Source organism: Scomber scombrus, chromosome 11, assembly GCF_963691925.1.
Source record: "Scomber scombrus chromosome 11, fScoSco1.1, whole genome shotgun sequence".
Lineage (NCBI taxonomy): Eukaryota > Metazoa > Chordata > Actinopteri > Scombriformes > Scombridae > Scomber > Scomber scombrus.
The window spans coordinates 10587374-10614208 of record NC_084980.1 but is presented as its reverse complement, the minus strand read 5'-3'; the positions used below and the strand labels follow the sequence as shown (position 1 = coordinate 10614208).

Here is a 26835-nt window from a genome sequence, read left to right as displayed (position 1 = left end):
TTTCTCAACTGTATGCCACTTCTCAGATTTTTTACCATAACATTATATATCTAATGTTTTTTAGAGCTACGAATGTGGTGCATTTTATATTCCACACTCCCATAAGATAGACTTAATTAAATCTACATTCACATAAGCTTTAAATGTTATGCCTGTACAGCAAATACACCAGTTAAAGCTTGTTTTGATGAATGTTAAAGAAGTTTTTTGCTTTTTCTGCCAGGTTTTGATTTATTTTCTTCTTATTTCTCATGTTTGTTTCTCCTCAGGTGACCGTGTAATCGATGTCGGCTCCGAGTGGAGAACGTTCTCCAACGAGAAAGCCCTCAAAGATCCATCCAGAGTGGGAGATGCCCAGAACCCACTGCTGAACGGAGGAGACCTGACTACCATGATCAGCAAGGTGACGCAGCTGTGTGCTTGTTGTTAGAAATGAAGCTTGTTGTTTTTATCCTGGTCAAAAATGTTCAAGGTGTTGATATTTTAGTTCCTGAAACCAACAAATAATTAGGATGTGAAAAGACACTTGAGCCAATTAAATTTCTGTTTAGGACTATTTCATCAGTTTTCAGATGTACATTAGACAGGTGATGATTGTGGAACTCTGTTTGTCCCCACAGGGAACAGGCGCAGCTAGTTTCGACGAGTTCGGCAACTCCAAGTATCAGAACCGACGGACCATGAGCAGCTCTGACCGGGCCATGCTCAACGCCTTCAAAGAAATCAGCACCATGGCAGATCGCATCAACCTGCCGAGGAACATCGTAGTAAGTAAAAAAACAGAAACATGAATCTGTGATGTGCTTTTAGGATTATTTTGAAACAGGTGCAGCCCACCAGTAAAAAAAAAAGAGCTTTAAAAGCCATATCGCATCACACACAAACACTTTAGCAGGCACGCACACACAGTCTTCGTGGGTGTGTGTGTGTGAGATCCATCTGTGGTGTGTCTTAATGGGGCGATGCTAAACTGGATTTGCTGATGTTTAAAGTCAGCTGACTCCTCAGAGAGAAATGTAAACTACGCATGTGTCGGTGAAACAGTGAGCAACAGATGGAGAGAAACAAAACAGAAATGATGTAATTCTGTGCTGTCAGGTGGTTTATTATTGACGTTATCTGTTTTTTTCCTCCTATTAACTCGAGACGTTTCCTCTCTGATTGACACCATGTAGGTGAATTATTATTATTATTATTATTATATATTTAAATATAGAATTAAATAAAAACAGGATGTGAATAGAAGAAATTTAGTTAAGACAAGTCCAGCACATTTTAAAACATCTATTAATATTTGACTTTTTTGTAAACAAACACTTTAACACATAATACAAGCAGGTTAAACTCCTGTTCAGATTTCTACTAGAAGGACACTAACTTCATGTTGATGTATATGTTGCTGTTTTTTTGCCCTACAGGACAGAACAAACAACTTATTCAAGCAGGTTTATGAGCAGAAGAGTCTGAAAGGACGAGCTAATGATGCCATCGCTTCAGCCTGTCTCTACATTGCCTGCAGACAAGAAGGTGTACCGAGAACATTCAAAGGTCAGAAAAAAAAACACATCTACACACAGTACATTAAGAAATGATGCAATGTTCAATCAAATGTTGAAATATAGTCTTTCCCTGGAAACACTACGTACACCTGAAGTGTTTCTCAGTGGGGTTTAGTCTGTCACGTGTAATTTGCCAATATTAACAAAACATCTCTATTCTCCTTAACTTTATTGTCAAAGTAACAGTAGAGACCAGATAAAAAAAGAGAAAACAAAAGTGAAGTGTAGATTTATTGCTACTGAAACTCAATTTTCTTTCACTTCAATCCATTGAAACATGTCTTTTAGCCTGATTGGTTTCGTTTCCTCTACAGAGATCTGCGCCGTCTCCCGGATCTCCAAGAAGGAGATTGGCAGGTGCTTCAAACTGATCCTCAAGGCGCTGGAGACCAGCGTGGACCTCATCACCACCGGAGACTTCATGTCCCGCTTCTGCTCAAACCTCGGCTTGCCAAAACAAGTGCAGATGGCCGCCACCTACATCGCCAGGAAGGCTGTGGAGCTCGACCTGGTGCCCGGCAGGAGCCCCATCTCAGTGGCCGCAGCAGCCATCTACATGGCCTCCCAGGCCTCTGCAGAGAAGAAGACCCAGAAAGGTGAGTGAGACCGCTGGATTGATACTGTTGGTGGTCTAATGTTGTGTCCAGTTCAGACCAGACCACCAAATTCAGGATTTTGGACCACAGAAATTAGATGATTATTTACACATAGTAAAGGTCTTCATGGGGCTAAAAAAACTCAATCTAAAACAAGACCCCAACCTGACATGCATTCATTCAGTTTTACCTGAACTGAAGGGAGACCAGTGGAGAGTCAGACCTCCAGACAAATAGAGCCCAGGTTAATTAGACCTGATCCAAACTGACCCAACCAGAGATCACAAACACTGGCAGCAGCATGATGTGCTCCCAGTTAATGAGCAGTGATGCGTCACTTTTTCCTGCACTGTTCACACTGTCCGCTGGGAAAACCCGCCCCACATTTATCTGTACACAACCAGATCTGGGATCCACAGACCCAGGACCCAGGATTGTGCCTTTAATGATACACAGGCAGCAAATAGTATAAAGTTCATTTGAGTACATATGGAATATAAAGGCTGTTAAAATCATTGAGTCTCTTATTTGTCAGTTTTATTGATAGTCTAAATACCCACAGACTACTTCTCTTTTAAACAGTGATGATTATATTTGAGAGTTTTATTGTTTTGTGAGCATAATTTTCACCTGCAAACTAACAAGTGACTAAAGCCACCAGACAAATGTAGCAGAGGATAAAGTTTCCCACTGAAACTTAGTCAAATAAAAGTCTCACAAAAGTGGAAGTTGTCAAATGTGAAGTACGTCACTCCAGTTAAATGTGCTTAGTTGACACATGCGCTTCAGTCTGAAACTAGTAAAACTGAGTCTGAATCATGTCCCAAAACTCTCATCTTTCACAAATCCTGCTGAAGTGTCTTCGAGCGAGACAGCAGCAGCCTTGTAACTCCAGATTTAAAGCTTTTTTTGATCGTTTTCCTGAATGGCTCAAAAATTATAATATATTTTTTATTAACTACAGATAATTCCTCCGGTTGCTTTCAAAAGGTTTCATTCTGTAGGTGCAGATTTCCAGCAGGTCAACTTTGTCTCTCGCCCCCACAGAAATCGGAGATATAGCCGGTGTTGCAGACGTTACGATCCGGCAGTCATACCGCCTTATCTACCCCCGCGCCGCAGAACTCTTCCCTCCAGACTTCAAATTCGACACACCTGTCGACAAGCTGCCCCAACTGTGAAGACTCTCCCTACACAGTGATATTTTTCTGCTGTACTTACAGGATTGTATTCTCTTTTTTTTTTATAATCATATTTGTGTTGGATTTGGAAGATTTTTTTCTTGTCCCTCCTAAGACTTCAAGCCTCGGTCAAGGCAAACTCACAGGAATAAAACGGACACACATTCCAGTGATTGAATAAACAGCTTGCAGACTGTACTTACAGTATTTCAATTGTGTATATACTGTATCCTGTATATTATGTCCAAGTGGGAAAATGTAATTGATGCTTGCAATTTTAGGCTGGTTTCATACTGTATACATAAAACTTTGTTTTTGTAGAAAAATGACCAGGTTCTATTTTGTTTGTTTGAATTGTTCGAATTAATTTAAAAATAATAAAAGATTTTCAGTAAAGCATGGTAAGCAGCTCATGGTTTGAATAACATTAAACATTTGTTTACATAAAATCTGTTTTACTCCAATTTTTTTTCGAGATTGAACGTCTTCAAAATCGGGGAAAAAACTCCAGTTCAACTTCAGCCGTAGTTTCAATGACATGAGTTCAAGCAGTTAATAAAAAACTAACTCATGAAGGATGTGTACAAATAAAAACAATACCACTATTACAAATGTTTAATTTGTGCATTCATGATGGGTAACAAACGACTGCAAAAATGCCTTTTCTGATTTTTACACCGGGATGATGAGCGACAGTTGTGACTTGAGAATTGGTGTACCATCCGTAAAGTTCTTGTCTGTTCTGGCAACAACATGCACAAGCAAGGAATAAAAAACAAAACTTTGTACAATCTATTTTCATCATTAAGAAACGTAGATAATTAAACTATTGATAAAATTAGTGCTTTCAGCTTGTGTACATACAGTATGTATATATAATATACCCTGCCCTCCCCTGTAGTGATTCATATCAACAGCTCTGCAAACATTTGAGTCAATTTTTAGAAAACATGCAAATTGACAAAGTCATCGGCTGGTAGAAGGGAAGACCTGAAGTGACTGAGTTTAATGTTTAGCGTTCCCAAATAACTCAGCACTTGTGGATTTTTCAAATTCATCACTGGATTCACTGTCAGACCATCCATCAGATTACTTTTGTCTGCGGCCTCTAGAGGGACAGGATGAGTTTGGTTTTGGTAGCTGTAACTGTGCGAGTCACTTTTTAGTGTTTTCACTCTTGACTGAGGTAACGACAACAATGCTGTCAGGTGAATAAAAAAGAAAAAAAACAGGACATAGATTTGAAATTCAACTGAACTCATCTTCATGTCAGAAGCACAAAGTTTGATTTCACTGCTCAAAAGCTCGAATTTAGCTGAAGCTGCAGAACCAGAGAGCATCTAAAAGAAAACAAATTAAGCATTATTTAATTTGGCCTAAACGCATCTTTAATTATTCAATCTTTTATAAAATCGATTTAAGTGATGGTCTATCAAAATTAATCTTAATTAATTTAAGTAGGAGCAGTTTTATACTAATATGTGTCTTGTATCCAGAAGCTTCAGGTAAGTAAAGTGTTCAACTGGGTTGTAGACAGAGACTGGGACCCTCAGATGAAAGGAGATGTAGTGTGAAGACTAACTTGGATTTCAAGTCGAGAAGCAGCAGTAGTAGTCAAGATGTTTGTTGTGTTTGAGCGTTCGGTGACGACGCTATAAGCACTTCAAATTCACTGAACACCAGTTTCAGACATGATTGTGGCAGAAATGTCAAAGTTAACAGTGAGATAAAAGTCCTAAAGCTATGGCGAGGGCTTTGCAAAGAAAAAAAGAAAGAAGAAAAAACACGACAATAAAATATACGACTGAATATAATCTGTACAGATTCGAAAGAAAAAGAGGAAGACAGTGACACTATATAAACTGATTGTGATGTTGCCGTCTTCTCGGAGTTCATATGAAAAACATTCTCAGTGGTCAGACAACGAACACGACGACGACGTGTGCATCCCTCCTCCTTCACTCAGTTTCTCCAACAACAGAGTTTCATTTGTTTTTCTTTTTGTTAAAAAAAAGTTCTTCATGTTGATTTAAAAAAAAGAAAAAAGACGCTGGGGTTCCTCAGGAGGCTTCTGGACTTTCTTCTCAATGGCACAGAGTTCTGCCGGAAGGCCTGGGGAGCCACATTCGCTGCTCCCCCCTCAACATTTTGGGCAGGGAAGAGCAAAGTTTTAAACAGATGTGAGTTACAGTCATTTCTGTTCTTGTTGGTTCACAGTGTGTGTATGTGTGTGTTTGCATGTGTGTGTGTGTGTTTGTTTGTAGAGGGGAGGTCAGGTGAGCTAACACCAGTCAGCAATGTAATCAAAGTCAGAGAACATGCTCTGCTCGTCCAAGTTCAGCATTCGGGGTTCCCTCGGTGGCGTTAAGATGGGCGCCTCTGAGGTAAATTCATCGTCGAAGTTGCTGACGTCGTTGGCGCCCTGGATGGTCGGCACGAACGGCGGCTTCACCTTCTTCGCCAGCAGTCCGTTCCAATCCATGCTCTGCCCATGGCCAAATAAAGAGTGTGGGATTAGTCTCAAGTTTTTAAATACAACAAAAAAATAACGATCAGAGTAAATTCTCTTTTCTTTAACTCACCCTGAAGAATAGATGTTTCTTAACCTCCTCTGCGTCCCTTTCTCCTGCTCCCAAACGTCGTTCGGGGCTTCTCCTCAAAAGCTGAGCACAAGAAAAAGAAGATAAAAAACAGTAAATCCACTGAGTCTGAGCGCGCTAAAGAGATATTAGGCAGATCTCACAGTCAAATGAAAACATCTGTTGACTTTCAGTCAATAAACACACCCTCCTCATGATGGAGATGGCCTCAGTCGAGAGGAACCGTGGGTAGCGGACTTCATCGTTGACGATGCTGTCAAACACCTCTTCCTCATCGTCACCGGGGAAGGGGGACTGAAACAGACGTTTGACTCACTGTTATGTCATAGCGTCGGCATGAATCAAACAGTACGATAATATGCAATACTGTACTGTTGCTGATATCGAATGTTTAACATCTTGATGAAACATGTGCTCACCTCCCCAACCAGCATCTCAAAGATGAGGACGCCGAGCCCCCACCAGTCCACGGCACGAGTGTACGACGTTTCAGTCAAAACCTCCGGAGCTAAAAACTCTGGTGTGCCACAGAAAGTACTGGTGCGGTCCCTGAAACCCATTCCTGAAAACAACACGCAGGATGAAGAGAAATCTTGCTGCAAATTTCATAACATAAAATCATCAGTAAATGTTTCCTCATTTTACCTTCTTTGCAAAGCCCAAAATCAGCAATCTTCACATATCCCTCTGTATCCAGGAGCAGGTTATCGAGCTTCAAATCCCTGCAAATGACCAAAAAAAAAAAAGGTTTTTAAAAAATTGTCCTGAATAGATGTGATGGAATGTTTGTCAAACTGCTTACCTGTATACAATCTTATGGTCATGTAAGAACTGTAATCCCAGAACGACGCAGGCTGCATAAAACCTGCAAGGACCCAAAATACTCAGTAGATCAGGTGACGTGAACTTAACTGACAAATGTGAACAAAATCAGAGAGCCAAGAGAGAATAAGAGTGAGCTTTACTTTAACCTAAATTATTATATGTAAACTAAAAATAAATTAAAGCTGTGATCACTCACACGGCCCTGGGCTCAGAGAAAACATCAGCATGGATGTGCATCATCAGGTCCCCTCCCGCTGCGTATTCCATGACAAAACAAACATGCTCCTGCGTCTGGAAACATGCAAACAGGTTGACCAGGAACGGGTGGCGGACGCTGTTGACTGTTTCGAAAATCCTCTTCTCACACATCAGACTGGAAAGAGAGGAGAAAATGGGATTCACAATTTGTTCTCATAATCTATGACAAACACAAAAAGGCATTTTTCTTTTCCAATTAACTAGCCGAGCATCCATTTTTAACTTTTACCTGTCCACCTCATCACGAGCCACAATGTCTCCTTTCTTCAGAGCTTTGATAGCGAACATCTCTCCCGTGCTTTTATACTCTGCTAACAACACCTGCGAGAGGAGGGGCAGAGGAAAAGAGACAGAGTTTAAGTTTTGCACCTGCTTTATCATGTTGGACGATCGAATGAAACGCACCTTTCCAAAGTGTCCACGTCCGAGGACCGCCACACATTTGAAGTCTTTGAGACTGAAGTGGAACTGCTCTTCTTCCCTGAAAATTAAGAAGTTTTTGATTTAGCATCTGTTATAAATGCAGTGTCTACAAGCGTAAAGCTGTTTGAATAAAGAATCCAGCTGCAGGAGACTACATAGTCATTTCTGCAACATGACAGTTAAAACTAAAAACATGATGATTCAACGCCAGGGGGCACTGTTTACACCGGTGTGAATATCTGCATGTCAGAGCTTGAGAACAGACCTTAACATATGACAATAACGCTTAACTCCTACCTTATATCTGCGTCTTTTTGGATGGCAGTGAGCTCCAGGTCTGGATGCTGGATCTCCTGCTCCACTACTCCGTCCAGGTCCCCCTTCACCGCTATGCTGTTTCTCTTGTTCAGGAAGTCGAATGAGGCGAGAGCATCCTGCAGAGAGAGAACGCAGAGCAGGAGGAAGGTGAATTAATGTGAAACTACAAGTACAGCCTCACAGTTGTATGCCTCCACCAACAGGTCAAGTTGCAGCTTTATATCCATGTCTGTCCAAACTCATATTAGTAGTGAAGACTTTGAATGAATTTAATAACAGATATTAAGTGTATTTTCCTTGTATGTGTTTGGCACGTTTGTGTTCACAAGACACAAAGTTGTAGCCATGACAGTAGAAGATGTTTCAGATTTGGATTTTGCAACACAGAAGATCTAGACAGTCACAACAGTTTGAAGGTGGACACCCAAGATTAGTGTCACCAATATAGTATCAAACTAAATGTGAAATATGGTCACAATCTGCCCTTCTGTTGCTCAGATATGGTGTTCAATATTGAACAGAGAAGTGATTTGCAGAACATTACAATGTCACAGGGAAGTTGACCTTTGACATTTTAGATATACATTGTAATCACTTCATCATTTTAACCTGTTTGACATCTGTGTGAAGTGTTGTCATAATGAACTAATTTTTGAGTTATGGCCAAAAATGTGTTTTGTGAGGTCAAGGTGACCTTTGGCCTTTGACCATTGAAAATCTAATCAGTTCATCCTTCAGTCCAAGGGGACGTTTGTGCCAATTTGAAGAAATTCTCTCAAGGTGTTCCTGAGATAGTGTTTAACAATGGGACAGATGACACACAACCTGAAAACATAAAGCCTGTGGCCACGCTGTCGCCAGTACAGAGGCATAAAAACTCAAACTATAAATGTATGATTTGAAGTTTTTGTTTTTAGTTTAGTTTTTACAGCATGGCTAGCAAAGCATTTTATTGGGATAACTCCAACATTTTAACTACTGTGTATGCCACACAGTAGTTAAAATGTTGGAGTTATATCCCATCTGACCATTAAATGCTACAATTTACCCTCCAGAATTGTTAATCTATTATTCCTGTCAAATGATTTCTACACAGGGCTTCTTGTCTGGCTGCATGCTGTTTGATGCAAACAGCATCAAACCACTGAGCTACTGCTGTGCCGTCAACCAGCTGTGATTACATCAGTTCATTGCTGCCTTATCGGCAATAGCTGTGATTCCTATAATACTATACCTGTACTTCCTCCTTGTCGGGCATCTTATGCTGCACAAGTGGCTCCCGGTTGTCGTCGGGTGCTGGGTAGTGCTTGGGTCCTGGGGTGGGCTCTTTGTCAAAGTCCAGCTTGGTCACCAGCGGGTCGCTGTGTACGGACAAGAGTACAGCTTAGTGATCATATCAGAGATCCAGCAAAACTACTTTGCTTGCTCTTTACACCACAACAATGTCTTCTACTGCAAGTTTACAGAGCATATGATAGCATAGGATATGCCTCGTGAAAGTCTGAGGGACCGAAACGTCTTGTCTTTGTCATCAATTCAGTGCATTTATTACTGTTAAATATCCATTTAGGTGCAGTATGAGCATGTTTCAGCACCTGCAGGGTGTGGGTGAACCAGGCAGGCTGCTGGGCCCAGTCTCAACTGCCTGCGGGCTGAAGGAGTTAGTGCTGACGGTCGGTATGGCTCTTCTCACCAAGCGGCCCCATGTGGCGATGTTGATGTTCATCTGAGGGGCTCGCAGGAAGGTCTTACCTGAGAGAGAAGAGGAAGGATAGAGAAAGAAGAGAAGAAATAAGAGAGGAACATATAGTTTAATACAAAGTAATGTCTCCTTTCCTTTCGCCCATAGAAACTGATTTGGTAATCAAAACTGTAACACTACTAACTCACCTTGCTGCTTTGAGAAAATCTTCTTTTGTCTTTGCAACTTTGGCCGTCTCTCAATGACAGGATTGAAAAAAGTTACCTGATGAAGAGAAACAGCAAATTCAACTATGAGAGATCTACTTCAGTGTGTACATGTGCACACACAGTATGTACGGTGGCAATGCTTCCAAACATTGTAAAATGAACATTATGCTGCTGAGAGTAGTGTGTGGTCAGAAGAGATTTCTACAGGCCACCATGAGCTGTTTCATTGTGTCATTTGTCACCGGTGAAGGTTGATAATACTATCAGTATGTGCACACCTCAGCAAACAGCATCCCCTGTGGCTCCAGGTACAGACACATCCCGTGACGCTGGTTGTCCAGGAAGTCCTCCAACCGCAGGAACTTGACCGCGCAGAGCGAACGCCAGTCACGCCAATACACAGAGATCTCCAGCTCACGAGACTAAAGGACGCACAGACCGCAACAAAAAGAGGTGAAACACACCGACCGTGTTAACCAAACACAACATTGAGTCAACAGCATCCATGTAGGCCAAGGTCAGAAATGTGTGAGTGTGTGTGTTACCCGATCCAGCTCCAATGTAAACTTCTGGTCCCAGGCCTGGTTGCTGACTGGCCTCCAGCTCGTCTGGCCGACTACTGTGTTGTCGAGTTTCAAAACTGCACCGATCTCATCTGAGGAAACAAAGAGTGTAAAAATGTTCTAATTGTGACTGTTATTAAGCGTTATACAGATTAGGTATTTATTGGTAACATCAGTGACACACTAAAAGCAGTCAGGTAATTATTGTCCCGTCACTTTGTCAATATTTGCTCTTTTCAGATAACGTCAAGGGTGGAGATTTACTTACTGGAGAGTTCCTCGCTCTTCGTCACGTTACGCGAGCTCACGCCGCGGTTTCGGTTTGCTCTGCTGATGAAGGATGAGCGCGTCTCGCTCGGGCTCCAGCCGGGCAGTGGGATAGATGCAGCTTTGGAACGGCCCGGGACATTTTCCAGAAGGTCCTGACAGCCCATGAGCCTAACGTCTAATGTGCCTGGTGATGAGGAAGGACAAAACAACAATCACATAATCTGTCTCATTGATTTATTGCATTTCATAAATTACATAAATACTTAAATACCAGTTAGCCTTATTCAGACTATTCTAATCATTTTATGCCAAAACCATTTGCCAACCTAAGTGCAGGCTACTTTATGGCATTTCCATGGTAACAATGAATAACATCTACTGACAACTGATCATCAGTTGAGTTGAGCATCAGCATCGAGAAAGCAATGTGCATGTAACAACACATAGACCAAATTTTAAATAATGGAGGGAATGTGGTTGGAAGTATTTCATTCGTTTTTTCATGGCGCCTCCAATAAAAATGAACAAATTCATAATCAAAAGCCGTGTTGGAGTTTGTGTGATTTCGTGAGAATTTATGTTTAACCTTTAGAGACATTTTAGGTTATGAGATCCCAAATAACATTGAGATTCAAATCAGGTATGAGTGCACAATTTGTAATGAAATGCAGATTGAATAACGTGTGTAAAAAATAAAACGGATGATAGATATGGTCTATCGTCGTGTCCTCTTTAAAGTCACCTGTGAGTGCAGCGGGCTTGGTCACAGTGCTGTACTGGTTCTGTGTGGAAATGATGCTGGATCTTGGGCTGAGGACCGGCGTGGACAAGAGGGACAGCTCCTCCACAATACTGCTGCTGCGCGGGTGGTTTTTAGGCAACTCGTTGAGACGTTGCTCCAAGGAATATCGCAGGAGGTCGAGCTTTTGGCTGGACTCGTTAAAACGAGCCTGCGCCTGGAGAGAGAAGAAGGAGAGATGAGTCACAGAGAGACGGCATCAATTACATAGTCGGTTTTACTTTAGTAGAGCACAGCAACAGTTTACGCATCAGTTTCATTTTAAAGTTTGCCAGAATCTTGTTCCTAAATCGATTTGATTTGTGGATGTGATTTATATGTACACACATGCTGACACAAACCTCTGAATGTGCTCTTTTTTCTGTGACTTTTCCTGTGCCCAGGAGTTTCATGACGTTCTTGGCTCCCTCAGCCACGGCGGACTCTATCCTGGCGTGGTGACACAGCTCTTCCACCCGCAGGTCCAGCGGGCTGATGATGGGTTTGTCTGGAGGACAAGGGAGGACATGACTCTTTATTTAGAGACAAAACTGCTTATAAGACTTTGTGCGGATTTTGTGGTGATTCTGTATCTGTGTTTTTGTTTGTGAGCAGCACTTCTCCACTAAACTGATTCTACATGGCTCATTCAATGTAAGCAAAAGCTCACCCATCACTTCGTTGCTCTCGAAGCTCAGCTCGCTGGCCTGGCTGGCCTTAAGGATCTGCATCCTGATGAACTCGATCTTTGTCTTGCTGTCCTGAAGCATCTGCTGGGCTGTCGCTAGCAACTTCCGATCCTGTGAGTGAAATAAAATATTAAGTGTCTGTAGGGAGAACCTCATCATTACATCCGCACACTTTAATATGAATAACCGAGTCAACGGTTTTTAATAATGTTTTGTTTTTCTGAGTCAAATAAGCCTTGGTGGAAGGACTTTACAGAAGGTCGACAGCACACGCCATCCTTCGTCACTCATTGTGTTATGTTGTTGTGAGCACGCAATTCAAAAACAGGCCAGGACGCCAGGGCATGCCCTTAATTGGAGCCAAACATCGAGTGACCACATGGAAAATCTTGTTCACCAAAAAGTGGAATCTCATTGTGTGTTGTAATTGCTGACCCGCTCGAGCAAACTCCACCCAGAATTCCTCTGAAGTTTAAATCCTGGTTGTTGTTGATAGCAGTGTGCGCAGGAAAGACCTCTGTCCAACAGGCATTTCCTTTATGACATCACTACAGGACTATTTCCAACTGGAAGGTGCCCCTGTCTGTCTGTCTGTCTGTCTGTCTGAGGTGGCTTACAAAACACTGTGACCTCCCCCTGGTCGAACAGGGAGAGAGAGGAGGAGGAAGAGGAGGAGGAGGGCTAGGGGTGGCTTTGTATGGCAGTTTCAGTCCCCTTTACTACACTGCAGTACAAACAACTACATCAGTGCTGCTGCCTCAAGCCACTGACCTTTCAGTTTTACATTATAATACATTTTTAGATTTATTTGCTCAAACATTTCCTCCTCACATTTTTGCAGGTTGTTTTATGGTGTCCTGATTAGTTGATCAACAGAAAATGAATCCTCAACCAACTATTTTGATGATAGATTGATTAAAATAGTTGCTGATTGTGTCATTTTTCAAGCCAAAAAAGCCCCAGAATGTGACTGTTCCAGCTTGTAAATTGTGACGATTTGCAGCTTTTCTCCATTTTATATCACTGTGAATTAATATATGAAATATTTTACTATTTTCTGACATTTAGAGTTACTTACTAATTAAAGCAAAGTATTAAGTGACCAATATGTCAGACATGAAAGTAATGGATAGTTGCAGCCCTTTTGTTGGGTAAAACTTAAAGCCTACTTTAGGATTAGAAAAATTAGACTAGAAAGGTGTAAGATATTTATTTTTGAGAGGTTCTTGTTGGTTATCTTTGGAAAGAGTCAGGCTAGCTGTTTCCGCCTGATCCTAATATTCATGTTAAGCTAAGCTAAGCAGCTGCTGGCTGTAGCTTCAAAGTTACTGGACATGAGTGACATCGATCTTTTCATCCGACTCTCAGCAAGAAAGCGAGTAAGTACATTCTTCAAAATGTGGAACTATTACTTTTCAAGATGTGAGAAATTCAAATTAATCCAAGCTCCATTAAAATGACACACACAGAAACTTATAATGAAGGGCAGAGTTACATCACTGGCAGAGCAGTTGGCACCACTGAAATCCAACACTACACTAAAACCGTCCACTAACAAGTGTCTTCAATGGCTGGCTGACACAAGAGCCAAGCTGAGCATGATAGGCTCTCAGTGCTCCAGCTGTTGTTATTGGTCCTAGTGACTTTTACACACACACAACACACACACACACACACACACACACACACACACACACACACACACACACACACACACACACACACACACACACACACACACACACACACACACACACACACACACACACACACACCAGCTAAATTATAGTTTTTCTTACTGTGAGTATTAGAGGAGCCACAGTGACCTTAAGAGCTTTGTGTACAAACAGCGGTGTGTATGACATACTGTATGTGTCAGCGCCTTCTCATGTTTCCTGCTCCCCTACAGTGAAGCCGTAAAAGCAAACCCACCATGTATCATTCTACCATGTGCAGTGTGGAAACAGTTTTTTAAACTGGGAACAAGCCTTCTCGCTCCAGCTTTCACGTGATTACGCTCACGGTACACTGATGGTTCTGAGTCTGTGATATAAAATACACCTCCTTCCAGTAGTCTTGCTATTTGTTCTGACTGATGTTTAGGAGAAGGACAACATACAGCAGTAGGTTTCATAATTTGCTTGAAAAAATTATAATGAAGCCACAAAATGCTGCAAGGAAGCACATTGAATCACATGTGAGACACCCTCCTATTTTCCTGTTTTTCCTATAACTTCTATCCGATATGATAACTCTGGACTTGCCCAAGTAACAGCTAAGGTCTGGAAACAATATTGCTGTAAGCCGGTCCAATAGGTTAAAATGAGATAAGATACATCACGAGGGGGTCACGAGATGATTAACAGGACAGAAAAGACAAAACAAACAAAAAAATGTTTTTTTTCCAGAATTTTCTCTGATCTTTGATTTTTTTTGTTCTTGTGAAAAACTGTGTAACACTGGATGGGTGTCACTTTTTGATCGAAATGATCTCAACCAGCAGAGAAATTAAATGTGCGAATGCACATGACTTTGTTTGTTTGTTGTTTATTCAAAACACTTTCGGGAGGCAAAATTGAAAATGTTAACATGCTAATAATCCCCTCATTTAACAGGCAAACCATCGCTGTTTTTATATACAACTATGGTAAAATACAACAAGTCAATGTTGAACAAGGAAGTTGGTTGGTAAACAGTGCCCACAGAAACTGTTGGTACATTGATGGCTATTTTGGGTTTGGGTTAGATAACTAAACTGTTCAAAGTAAGTTTTAACATGAAGGTTTGTTTTAAAACCTGTATGATGGTCTGACTGCGTGTTTTTTACACTATTTGACATTTTTTAATGATATGACCACGTTACCAGATCTACCAGATAAGTACAATGTTATTATGAGGAATACAAATGATGGCAAAACTACAAACATAAGATCCAGGTAGTATGAAACTAATTGTGTTTTTGTGTGTAACTGTGTACAACAGATGTGTGTGATTTTACACACTTGGCAGTCATGTTGAATCCTACCTTGGAAGGCCCGTTGGAGTACATCTGAATCATGTTCTCGGCACCCTGTTTGACCTTGAGCTCGATGTCGTTCTGTCTTTTGAGGGCAGCCAGGCGGCTACTGCTGGTGCACATTCTGTTCTCGCTGTTCGGGGTGTCTGGGGTCAGAGGGCATTCTGTGCAAAGTCATGAAAAAAAAAAGGAGTAAAAGTTAGTGCCTCATGGCTCTTTGGAAACAACTGCTGATATTTGAGGCTGTGTGTGCTGCTGGAGTTTGTCACAAATATACACCGACTGTAAACAGCAACTCAGCATGCGTGTGCTATTTTTGGCTGCCAGCCATTTTGAAGTTAGCTAAACAGTCCTGCAGCTCAGCGTGATGACCAAGAACTTTGTTTACAAAAACACGTCAGGTAGCAACTTCAGTAGTCAAATAATATATCCAAAAAGTTCTGCTGTTTATACACCGATGTGGTTTGTTAACACAAGGCGCCATTTGATTCACTCTCTCCAGGCGAGATGGACTACACAAATCAGCAACACTAACATCTGGATCAGAAATTTCAGATCAATAGATGGTACTTTCAGACAGCGATCAAATGTGTTGTTTTTTTTCTCCATTATGCAGACAAAAGAATCATGATTGATAAGGGGAAGCCAGATGACTAGATAAATGAAGAATGACTTGGTTTGAAGCTTTGTTAAACAGCTGTGATACAAAGACAGTCACTGATTTTCTCTCAACTGATTGATGCTTTCCTGAAATCTGTCGCAACTTTAACAGCAGAGGGTAACCCTGCAGCCATGTCTAATCCGAGCACTTGATGAGAAACAACAACAACAATAAAACAAGTGTGAACTTGCACACAACGACTCATACTACAGTGACATTACTACACATGCAGATAAAAACACTTTTAACAATCGTATATCCACAACTATTACAAATTCAGACTGTGTGGGGTCTTTTTGTGTTCATACATCGGTGCTTCTTTGCCCAAATTAAAGTAGACTTCTGGGTCTGTCACACACACACACAAACACACAAAAGTGAAAATGAAAACAAGTGACTTCTATCCGCTGAACTGGACTGCAGTTCTGGGCGATGAGCTCACCGTTTTGTTTTTTTGTGGGTTTTCATGTCTGAACTTGAAACGGTGCAAAGAAAACCCCTCCCCAGACTGATCAGTGCAGCGCAAAACATTCTCACACACACACACATACAGGTGAGGTGGGCAAAAAAACCTGCCTGACTTCTCCTGACTTGACTTGCAAGTTCAGTTTCAGAGTCTGTGCCGTCATAGTGGAACTCCTCTTAGAAAAGGGACACAAACACTTGAGTTAGAAAGAGATACACCTACAAAATATCAGCTCATTATACATCTTTATTTAGTCTTTTAGGTAAATTCTAGTCTTTTGGTTTTTCTAAAGTCCTGTGAAAAAAAAGCCATATGATATAAATATTTGTAAAAAAAGGAAACAAGAAAAAAGATTTTGCTTAATGTGTCTTGGCTCCATTCAAGTGAGCCCGACTGACATTACGTACAATAACAACAGTGAAGAAAATCAGTTATTTTAGGAAGCGCTGCCAAACACAGATGCCAAACAATAACCAGCAGGCGAGTCTGTGATTCATTCACTCCGAATGTTTCAACAAAACAGTGTCTAATGAATCCTTTGAACACCTGCGGGATCTGGGCGGAAAAGGAAGCATGTGATTCTTTGAACTGAATGTTTGAATGATTCATCTAATGACCCTTAATAAATTGAGAGAGCATCACTGCTGAGGTTTCTGTTAGCCTTCCCGGGGCAACCCTCTTGTATACAGATACACACACGGGCACACACACTGAGAGGCAGGGGTTAGACGAGAAGAACGTGACTGGGCAATCGTAGTCTTTCATCCAAACATATCTGTAGAAAGCCTATGGAGACAGTTGGGAATTTAATAGAGGCTTGGGGCAAAACTGTCTTTACTGTTCACAAAACTCATATTGCATCGTCTTCAGTGTAACTGCGATTACAGTAAGACCATGTTGAGTCAGAGATGGACCCGTAACAGAACCACAACAACCCTGTCTCCATTTCAGACGGAGATTTTTGTTGCATATCAAACCGCTCCCTCTGCAACTTATTATTTTATTCACTGATTAATCTGTCAATTATTTTCTCAATGAATCTATTAGTCAGTTCAAATATAAAACATCTCAACAAACAGTCAACAACCAAAGATCTTCAGTTCAATATCTTTGGTAAAGAAACCAGAAAATATTCACATTTAAGAAGCTGACGTAAGAGAATCTTAGCATTTTTTCTTTGGAAAATGACTGAAAATGTTCAATCGACTATCAAAATAGCTGTCATTTTATTTTCTGTCAATCAACAAACCAATGAATCATCTAATCGTTACAGCTCTAATGATCTTAAGATCACGTTCACAAGTCATGTGCGATGAGAGACTTAATAGCTGAGAATGAAGAAGACACGTGCAAAAGTGCTGTGTATGTCATCCAGCCTACGCTTGGGGCTTTCCTCTCTGAGTGTGGGGGGTGGGGAGTAGGGTGGGGGGCTTTGGTCGAGGTCATCATCGAGCCAAGAATTCAAGGACCCCTCCTTTCTCGGCGTGGTTCAGCCCACGCTGGGCTGGAGGACAAGATACTGAGCTACCGAATAGCTGCGGGACTGATGTCACTGCTGGACAGCTGACAAGGGGAACCCTCCCTCACATTGACCCCGTGTGTATCTGATGAGAAAGCAACGAGAAACACGCTAACAATACTCTCTTAACAATGACATCATGATCGGGAGAACTGGCCCTAAAAACGGACATGAATGGTTGTCACTTGAGATGTGATGTAATGACTGGAGGGAAAACAGACTGGACTTGTATTCAGGGGAGTAAACTGCTGATCTTTGGGCAGGTCTCTTTATGAATGAAATCATACGTGACAGTGGGACCTGACTGGTGACCCTGGGTCTGCGCCCAAAGAGTGTGTCGGTCCATTCCTGGCGTCAGCCGAGCGGCGGAGAATAACCAGAGCCTCCCTTCAAGCTTCTCCTGGAACAAAAACACATTCTGGCTGCTCGCAGAGGCAGCGCAACTCCTTCCTGCTAATTCAGGAAACAAGTGCTGTCTCTCGCGGTTTGGAGAGCTGAGCGTATTTCAAGAAGCTGTCTCATGACTGCGGTGCTGAGCTGCACTCGTTTCACTCCTTTCCATCATTTGGCGACGGCCAGCGACATTCCGCTGGCGTCGCGTCACTTAAAAAGAAAGCCCTCGTTCATCAGATGGAGGGGTCACCGAGTCAAGCTAAATTTGTTCCCACTTTAAGATAACCATTTACCAAGACAGCCTCCCTTCCCTCCCCCAACACACACATCCCTCCTCATCTACTTCCTAATGTCAACTGAACTGGGGGGGATGTGATAGCGACAGGCAGACAAATACCATTCCTTATCTTCCTGAATTCGCCAAGGCGACGACTGTCCCATAAGGCCGCCGTTGTAACGAAAACCGCGCTGGACACACGCCGCTGTTGTGTTGTTAACTCTTTCCAAATTCCATTGTTGTCCACAAACGCACAGGAGCGGGCTTTCAGCAGCCTCCGAGGGAAACAATCGACAGCTCATTGTAACTGTCGGTGGAATGTGGAATGCAACAATGTCGGCCTCTGGAGAATGAGTCACCTCCAAAGACTGAACGTGTGTGTGTGTGTGTGTGTGTGTTGATAGAAGTGTTGCTCTAACACAACATTGCCAAAGTTATTTACTCAGTGATACTTTGCATTTGCGGTACACAAGTATGTAAGAGACTGCTAAAGAGAACGTGGTAATATATAATAAATGTATAACCTTGTCGGGTACAGAGGATGAATACTTTTGGCTGTCAGCAAGAAAACCATCACATGACCCTTCAAGCAAGAAGACTGGACTGCCATTGTCAGTGAAGCAGAGAAACTGGCCTTTGTCTGAGGATTACGTTATGAAAAATATGTTAAATTGGGAGAAACATGAGTCAGTAAAATGTAACCCACCGAAAAACTACATTCCTCTAGAAATTGCATTTCCTCACGTTATACCACCTGTTTTATATAAAAAATCAATTTAAAAATGAAGGTGTTTGAGTGTACTAGAAAATGCACGTCACAATGTTCTTTCTGCTGTCAGTCACCGTTAACCTGCATCCATAACACCATCACATACTTAAACTGTTCTGCTCAGGCTGATACCATCAAAATATTCAGTCTATTGTCACACAAGTCAACAAAAAGCAGTAAATTCTCACACCTGATCATCGGTTATGTATTTTTTTCTCCAGTATTGGTACTTTAGTTGCCGATTATTCTACAAATCAATCAATCAACAAATAATTTCAGTTCTACCTCCGATATGTAACGAACCCTCCTACCACACGCTCAGACACAAGACGTGAAGGACTGATGTGTAAACGTGTATGACGCATGTGCCGATGTAAGGATGGTGTAGTGTTAGTGTCATCTATCTTTTTTTTCTTTTTTTACTGCTGCTTGTTACCTTGCAGCTCTTCGGGGTCTTTGACCACAATGTGGGCGTTAAGCTCTTGCAGCTCCTGGTGAAGCTCCTCAACCTTCTTGTTCGATTTTTTCAGCATGTTGTCGACATAAGCCAGGCTCTTCTTGTCTGTGGTGACCTGAGGAGATGGAGAGGAGAGGAGAGGAGAGGAGAGGAGAGGAGAGGAGAGGAGAGGAGAGGAGAGGAGAGGAGAGGAGAGGAGAGGAGAGGAGAGGAGAGGAGAGGAGAGGAGAGGAGAGGAGAGGAGAGGAGAGGAGAGGAGAGGAGAGGAGGCTTGAGAAAACGTTTATCTAATGACATAAAAATACAAGAATAAGAAGATTAAGGGGATTTCAACTGATGATCATGGGGAGTATTACTCAGCCTCACTATCTGGAGAAAAACAAAATCCTGATGATCTCATGACGGTTATCTCAGGTTGGGATTGAGGACAATGAATTCATTACCAAAAAGACTAGTGACAGAGAGTTTGAAGGACATGGATATTTGGGAAGAGGCTATTGGCTGCACTGTAGAAAATATGCTTTGAACTTTGCTATAGTGTCTGTTATGAGCAAACTAACTTAATGGAAGCCCAATACTAAATTGCTGGACTACCCCTTTAATAAGTGTCAATATTTAACAACTTGCTGCTTGTCAAACAAAAAAAATCAGCGATATTACCTTGCGCAGGTTCTCTGCTCCTTCTTTGATCTTCAGCTCCTTGCGGATCTCGCGACGGATCTGCTCCTTGATCTCTTCCAGCTTCTGTTGGACCATGGTGTCGGACAGGTCCAGGTTGTGTCCCAGACCCAATCGCTCTGCCACCATCTGGCCCCTGGCATCCCCCTGTGGGAGGAAAGGAGAGAAAGAAAGAAAAAAGAGGAGATAAGAAGAAGAAGTGGAATGTAATTTAGCGAGGGTCAGCGAGGGAGGAGGAGGAGGAGGAAAATGGGAAAGCGGAGTAAGAGGAGGAGGAGAGGACATGCACAGGTCAGTGACTCAGTCAACAAATGGACTGCACACGCTGGCATATTTGAGTAGTGTTTAACCATCAGGGCTTATTAATACAAACGGTCTGCATCCAACTTGCAAATGCTTCGAAACAGCTGAGGCTGTTTCCTCCCAAAATATATGCATCTCCATTTAGTCGTAAGTGCTCCTGACAGCAGTAAAGCAGCAGTAACAGAAGAGAAGCTGCACGCAACATTAACATCCCAGCAGTCACTTTTCTTGATCCTGAGTATCTAGCGAACAACAACAATCTCTAGGAACATTTAAAGCTATAATGACTGAAATGCACTGAAAAAACTTCTGACCAAACCTGAGATTGAACACTGGCTGCCTAACCTGAGTATTTTGAGGTCAGCCGGTTGTAGAGCTGGGTATTGAACTTGAGCTATCCTCAACACCGTGTTTTCACTGCTGCTGTCAGTCACCATTGACCTGCATCCTTAAAGCCTTCACCTCAACTAAAGAGGGATTAGAAGTTACTTCCTGAATGGATCCGAGCTTTAGAGGGGATTGTGAATAAGGTGGTAACGTTCCACTGGTTGATCACATAATATGCCTGCGACTATCTGACGACTGTGAATAATAAATCGATTTCCTTTCACCATACAATTCATTGATCAAAGCTCAACGGTAAGTTGGGCATCACAACAAGCCAAATGACAAGCCAAACTTAAAACCTGCCCTCATTTATGTACTACTGATATTTGCTCAATAAATTACACGTACACATGACTGAACATCTGTGACATTTAATGTTTCGGAAAAATCGTTAGTGTAAAGTAGGGTTGCATTATGATTTCAAAAGCCCCCTTCCCTGTCCACACCAACATGAGGTGCAACCTGTCACACAGTGAGCCCCGAGGAACAGCGCTGGGATAGAAGCCAATTTGACACAGTAACAAACCGTCTAATTACAACTTCAGGTCCAACACGGAATGCTATTGGCCTCAAAAATACTTTAACTCATAGACTCATGTTGTGAAAGAGACGTCTGTAACTCAGCAGTTACTTTTTTTGTAAGCAAGATTTTTTTCACTACCCGAATTTGATCCATTCAGTCCGATCACATTTCCACAAGTCTAGAAAAGCTGCACGATTGAATCATTTCATCCACGTTCAAATTAGCCGGAGCCGTCTCGGCAGGCAGGAGTCTCTATTGAGCATGCTCAGTATGTTTTCATCCAGGTAATTTCTTTAAAGTGGGTCTTTTGGCATCATGCAGCAAACGGGGCCATGCCTCCAACGCTGCATCCAATTCTTTTTATACATCCACACTAACAGACACTCCTCCTCCAACATTATCACATCTTATTGCGTTTTTTCACTGTAGTCATCACCATATGCCAGCCCAACCCACACAAACTCAAGTCAAATTTTGTGTGTCACTCCAGATAACAAAAGCTACTAAACATATATGTAATCCGTCTGAAGGCCTCTGACACTGAGCCAAGTTTAAGTGTGTAAATTAACTTATTCCATTCATGGAACAAGGTTCATAATGAGATGTGAAAGACAGCACATCGCCACACTGTGACTACCATGGGATCTCTTTTCTTCCTGCTTTCGACCAAACATGACTTTGATACAAATGAAACTAGTCAAACCGAACACTCGGATATCCACATTTAGACTTAATGCGATTAGATGCTATTTAATGATCAACTGTTAAAACTACAGCAACCTGAGGAGAGGGCGGTAAAAAGATGGATCAAGTAAATACAAAATTTCTACTTTTTAACTAATCTTTCTTCCTTACCGTAGCTTCATCGGTTTCATCCAACTCCATCTCTACATCAGATGAACAACCCAGTCCTCGCATGTTCTGCTGACCAGCTAAACAGTCATTACATCCACCCCAGCGAAGGAAAAACGATACGCTCCGCCACAAAGGTTAGGCTACACCATGGCTGGGAGAGGCTCCGTCCAAGGCCCCACTCATTCACTCCCCGAGTATCCGATTTTCTCTCGCATTTTGCGCTCTCTTTCTCACGCAGACTGTTGACATCAACAGGGGAAGATAAACCGTCTGAGCAGCGACAGCCAAATCCGTCTTAGCTTCACACTCTGTGAGGTCAGAGCAGCCCAGAATGGGACCTAATCTCGCTCCAGGGAGAGGACTGTGTCTAAAATTAACCCAAGTTAAAAACATAACGCTGGCTGTCCATTGTGGTCCCCCCCCCCCCCCCCCCTGGAAAGCAACTTGTGTGGTGGAGGAGAGGAGGAAAAACACTGAAACTACACACCCGACTACTGTAAGAAGGTTTTAAGTATAGTTAAGAGTGCTGTCGAAGTCTCAGAGCAGATGATAGTTGAGTTAAAAGTTTTTTACTCCACCGGTGAAAACAGAGCTTTTTAAAAACACGAGAGCTTTAAAAGCCGGCTGTGCTGTCTTCTTTTCCTGCTTCACTTTCACAGAAAATCCTCGTTCCTCGCAGTCCTTTAAAGCCGTACTATCTCCGCTAATATCATAAAAAATAAATGTACTTTCATGAAACCTTCAGGAACAAAAAGACCTAATTTCCCTCAGCAAAAGCAATCATATTCAGTGTGAGTATTTTATTAAGCCCTCATGTACTAACTCAATTGATCTGATCATGAGACAAGCTGCTTCAGGACCTGAGCGGCTCACCACAGTTAAACAGTTACCTGGGGGACATCCTGAAATTATCTACTCTATTTCTGACAAGCAGATTTACGTTCGGGGGGAAAAATGTTTGGTAAGATAAGGGATTTCCACGGGCTCAGTCATACGCTTGGCCGGCCCTTGTGAAATTCCTCTCTCTCCTCTATAGGTGCTCTCTTCAGAGGAAACTATAGTTTGCACATATCCTGGTCCGGAGGCTCCTTGATGACTCATAGGTAAAATGGAGGTCACAACTCCAGTGGAAGAATGGTGGTCGGGGACGGGGAGTTTGGGGGGGGGGGGGTCAGCTCTTCAAGCTCACTGCCCTGCAAAGCATGTTTGCACTGTAGCTGTGTTTGCCCAACGTGGTATGAGGACAGCGTGAGGACACCCAAAAGGGCCTATTTTACAGCGCAACAATGCAAGGAAATCCACGAAAGGCCGATCAGATAAGGTGGAAATAAATCAGCTAGTAGGCCCGCAAGGTCTGCGTTTTAATTTGAGATCAAACAAAGAAACTGCATCCACAGAAAGAGAGCCGGCGCTCAGTCGCAAGATTGGTTTCACCTCTTGTTTCTCTGGAGCTGCAATACTTCCTCCAGTTGCTCTTTTACCTGTGCGGTGCTTATCATTTCATGCTGCTTGAGTGCGTTACCTAATCAGGGGAATGACGCCACACCAGAAACTCAAGACTTATTTGGTTTAAAGACGAGTGAAGCAGGAATTGTAAGCAACTGTTTCCACTCAGGCCACAATGCATACAGTTTATGATAGATGGAGGATCATGTCAGTGCAGCTCTGCTAGCAGCTCTCTGAAATGTTTACAGCCTAAAATAAACTAAAATTAACTTAAGAGTGCACCTTAAAACTTTAAGCTACACATTCTTTTGTTTAATATTAAAAAAAACTAAACAGCTGATTGATTTTAGATAATACTAATGACAAGATAGGGATTGTTCATCACCACAGAAATAAAAACAACCACATTTATAGCAATAACTGACCTGCAGACAGCCATCTAGCACTCTTACTTAATAAAACTGCTGATAATATTTACAAAAGTAAGGCAACTATTACCTACACATGCTGATCTTGTTAAAGAGCTTTTTTAGTGGCTCGGACATGAAAGGAAACTGTGAAGTAAAAGCAAACATTAGGTCTGCACTTCAAGTGCAAGCAGGTTAAGTTGCTCTTTAAGCCCGAAAGCTTCAAGTCCAACAACAAGAGCTCCATTCAGACAATAGGACAATGGAAAAGTTGAGGCCACTATCCATGCTCACGCTTAAAAAGCCAAGCCCTTGCCATTTCTGTGCGAGGCCTATCTCAGCCTACAACCTGACACCCGGGCCCGTCTTACCCCACAGCTAGCTGCAGAGAGTTGGCTGCAGCCTGGTGCTCTGCTGAGACCAGAAATAGCAACACAGGCTAATAAAACGTGGATCCTACAAACTCACCCTTAACACAAGCCTGAGACACATCACTATGTCAGATAAGACGGAGCCAGATGGACATTAAGTTTATTCTGTGTCGAGAGACTTGACGCTGCAATGTCACAGATTGGGACAAGTGGTGAACTGCTCTGCAGCACCTGTTGCACTGCTCAGCTGATCCAGCTCTTCATTAAATTCCCCGTCCAGTCAAAAATGTGTTTCGCTTCTTGTTACTTCAGTTGGATGTTTGAGCTTCACTGTGCAGACTGTATGGGCAGAGATTTGACACTAAAAGGCTGTTTTCACATTCATCTGCTGAAAGTGGAAAGTTTCTCTGTGCTAACCTTAAATCTGAGTTTGACAGGTGCTTACAAGCAAGACTTGTGACACCACAACTAATTTGGAGCCAGTCGTGGTCCAGTGTGCAACTCATAGACAGGTGTGATGTGAAAACCTGAAGCCTCCAGTGCACATACACCGAGTTTACAGTGAAGTAGGAGACATCTTGTATTTAGCAGTTAAACTTTTGAATCTTTAGGGTTTAGAAGGCAAGGGGAAATATATAAAGCTAAATATATCCAGCTATTACTAAATAAATAAATAAATAACTTTTAACTAAATATAACAACTCATAGGCTCAACTACCAGATGTTGCCTGACATTTTTTATGTTACATAATACAAAATGTGCTGCCATCACATGTAAACAACACAACACAGGGATGGGCTTGTTTGTTATCTATCATACTTCAAGTACTTGAGTGCGTCAGCTGAAACTGACAGCTCCGATGAACTTTTAATTCTCCTCCAGTCTACATGGACGGATGTCAACGAACAATTACAGTCTGACAATCTGGGTAAAATCAGTTCAAAGTAGTAGCAGTAGTTATATGAGGAAACAGGTGATTTTTCGAGTCAGTGAACAAGATGACAAATATTTTTAACTCTTGTTCAGCGGCAGCATCACTGACATCAGCACCTGTCGGCTCAGTGCTCAGTTTCAGTCTGCGGGAAACATAAATAGCAAACATTTAACCCAGTACTTCTCACTGGTGGTAGCTTTGTTATAAGCTGTGATCACTTTCCTCATTCCTCCCTGTACAGATGACTAACAAACTGTGAGTGCTCTTTTAAACTAGTTTGTTAGAGGGTAAAGCTAAAACAGTACTTGACTGCACTTGTAACGTGTTTAGATCAAGTTCAGGAGAAAGTTTCAACACTTGGATCATTTTTTGGGGGGTGTTAGAAAGATTTATTTTAGGTCTGACGTCACTCAAGTGAAACCATATAAATCAGTGAGTCATGGCTGTTCATAGAAAATAAAAAGGGAGGACTGGACGATTACACTTGCATAACTACTCAAATGATAGATGTTTACATGGGTTAAAGTACACCTCATTTCTCACCTCTGCTACATTACTATTGACATAAAAGTTCAACTGGTCTGTTTGAAAAAACGTGCAGCAAACCGGTGAGCACTTGCTCCACATAAACGATGGCAACATTTGGCACTTTATTCACATTACTGATAAACATGTTCAAACTGAAAAATACACTGCTAGCAGCTACATGACTGCATGGAGGGAAGCAGCGTTACACAGGTTGACTTAACGCTGGGCTACAGACCTGTAAGTTAACGTAGAGCAAACATTAGACTTCAACTATTGAACTAAAACAACAGAAACTTTGAACAACAGCGGCCCTTACATTCATTAACACGGCGGCTCCCGCACAAACCCACCGCTTTGAAACTTTGAAAACTTCAGGATAAGTTAGTTTGGATAATTGTTTCCCAGGCCTCAATCCATGGATAATTCCCAGACAACCCTTTGGGATCTAGATTAGGCCATTTACTTATATTCAACATTATCGTCGCACAGCGACCAAACTTCCATGAAACCAAGCTGTTTGCTCACTTATTTATTAAGCCCTCTGGAGCAAGTTTGCGCACTTTTTCGCAACAGTTGTCAACTTTTCCTACCTGCACGGAATCGGCGGCCATCTTGGTTTTCGCCTTTGAATCAAATCCTACGGGGAGTGAGGAGGGGAGGTGGGACTCCAAAAACAAGCCTTGTTTTACGTTTCCCTCTCTGCGGACAAAAAGACAGGTTTATTTTGAACAAACCATCGGTCATCTCGGACACACGGGGCTTCCCATGTCGTCTTCACGCTTCTTTTACGCTTCCCTCGCCGTCCTATAGGGGTCCAGAGGGTGGACTGGTGCTCATAAATAAAATAAAAAAAAGCTGAAGCATGAATCTGTC

The 26835-nt window shown here is 42.1% G+C and overlaps 2 protein-coding genes across 3 annotated transcripts in view; one reads left to right on the top strand and one right to left on the bottom strand.

Annotated features, from left to right (window-relative positions):
* gtf2b (general transcription factor IIB) overlaps positions 1 to 4117 on the top strand; it is a 7576-nt gene extending 3459 nt beyond the window's left edge. The window contains exons 3-7 of the mRNA XM_062428410.1: positions 270 to 403; positions 621 to 767; positions 1419 to 1548; positions 1874 to 2155; positions 3203 to 4117. Coding sequence (XP_062284394.1) covers positions 270 to 403; positions 621 to 767; positions 1419 to 1548; positions 1874 to 2155; positions 3203 to 3336 — 827 coding nt within the window. The 3' untranslated portion in view covers positions 3337 to 4117. The remainder of the gene's footprint in view (positions 1 to 269; positions 404 to 620; positions 768 to 1418; positions 1549 to 1873; positions 2156 to 3202) is intronic.
* On the bottom strand, positions 3937 to 26835 carry pkn2a (protein kinase N2a). Of its 2 annotated transcripts, none has more exons than XM_062428409.1 (23): positions 26553 to 26835; positions 20190 to 20354; positions 19509 to 19644; positions 14997 to 15151; positions 11953 to 12082; positions 11645 to 11790; positions 11247 to 11460; positions 10503 to 10688; positions 10217 to 10326; positions 9950 to 10093; positions 9651 to 9726; positions 9356 to 9512; positions 8995 to 9121; positions 7740 to 7876; positions 7425 to 7500; positions 7249 to 7340; positions 6958 to 7134; positions 6739 to 6801; positions 6582 to 6658; positions 6356 to 6498; positions 6123 to 6230; positions 5919 to 5999; positions 3937 to 5821 (listed from the first exon to the last, which is right to left on the bottom strand). In XM_062428409.1, the coding sequence occupies exons 1-23, from the start codon at positions 26571 to 26573 to the stop codon at positions 5618 to 5620; spliced, it is 2925 nt and encodes a 974-aa protein (XP_062284393.1). In that variant the 5' UTR covers positions 26574 to 26835; the 3' UTR covers positions 3937 to 5617. The 2 variants fall into 2 exon arrangements, with proteins under 2 accessions (XP_062284393.1, XP_062284392.1); XM_062428408.1 differs by lacking the exon at positions 26553 to 26835 and adding an exon at positions 22276 to 22607.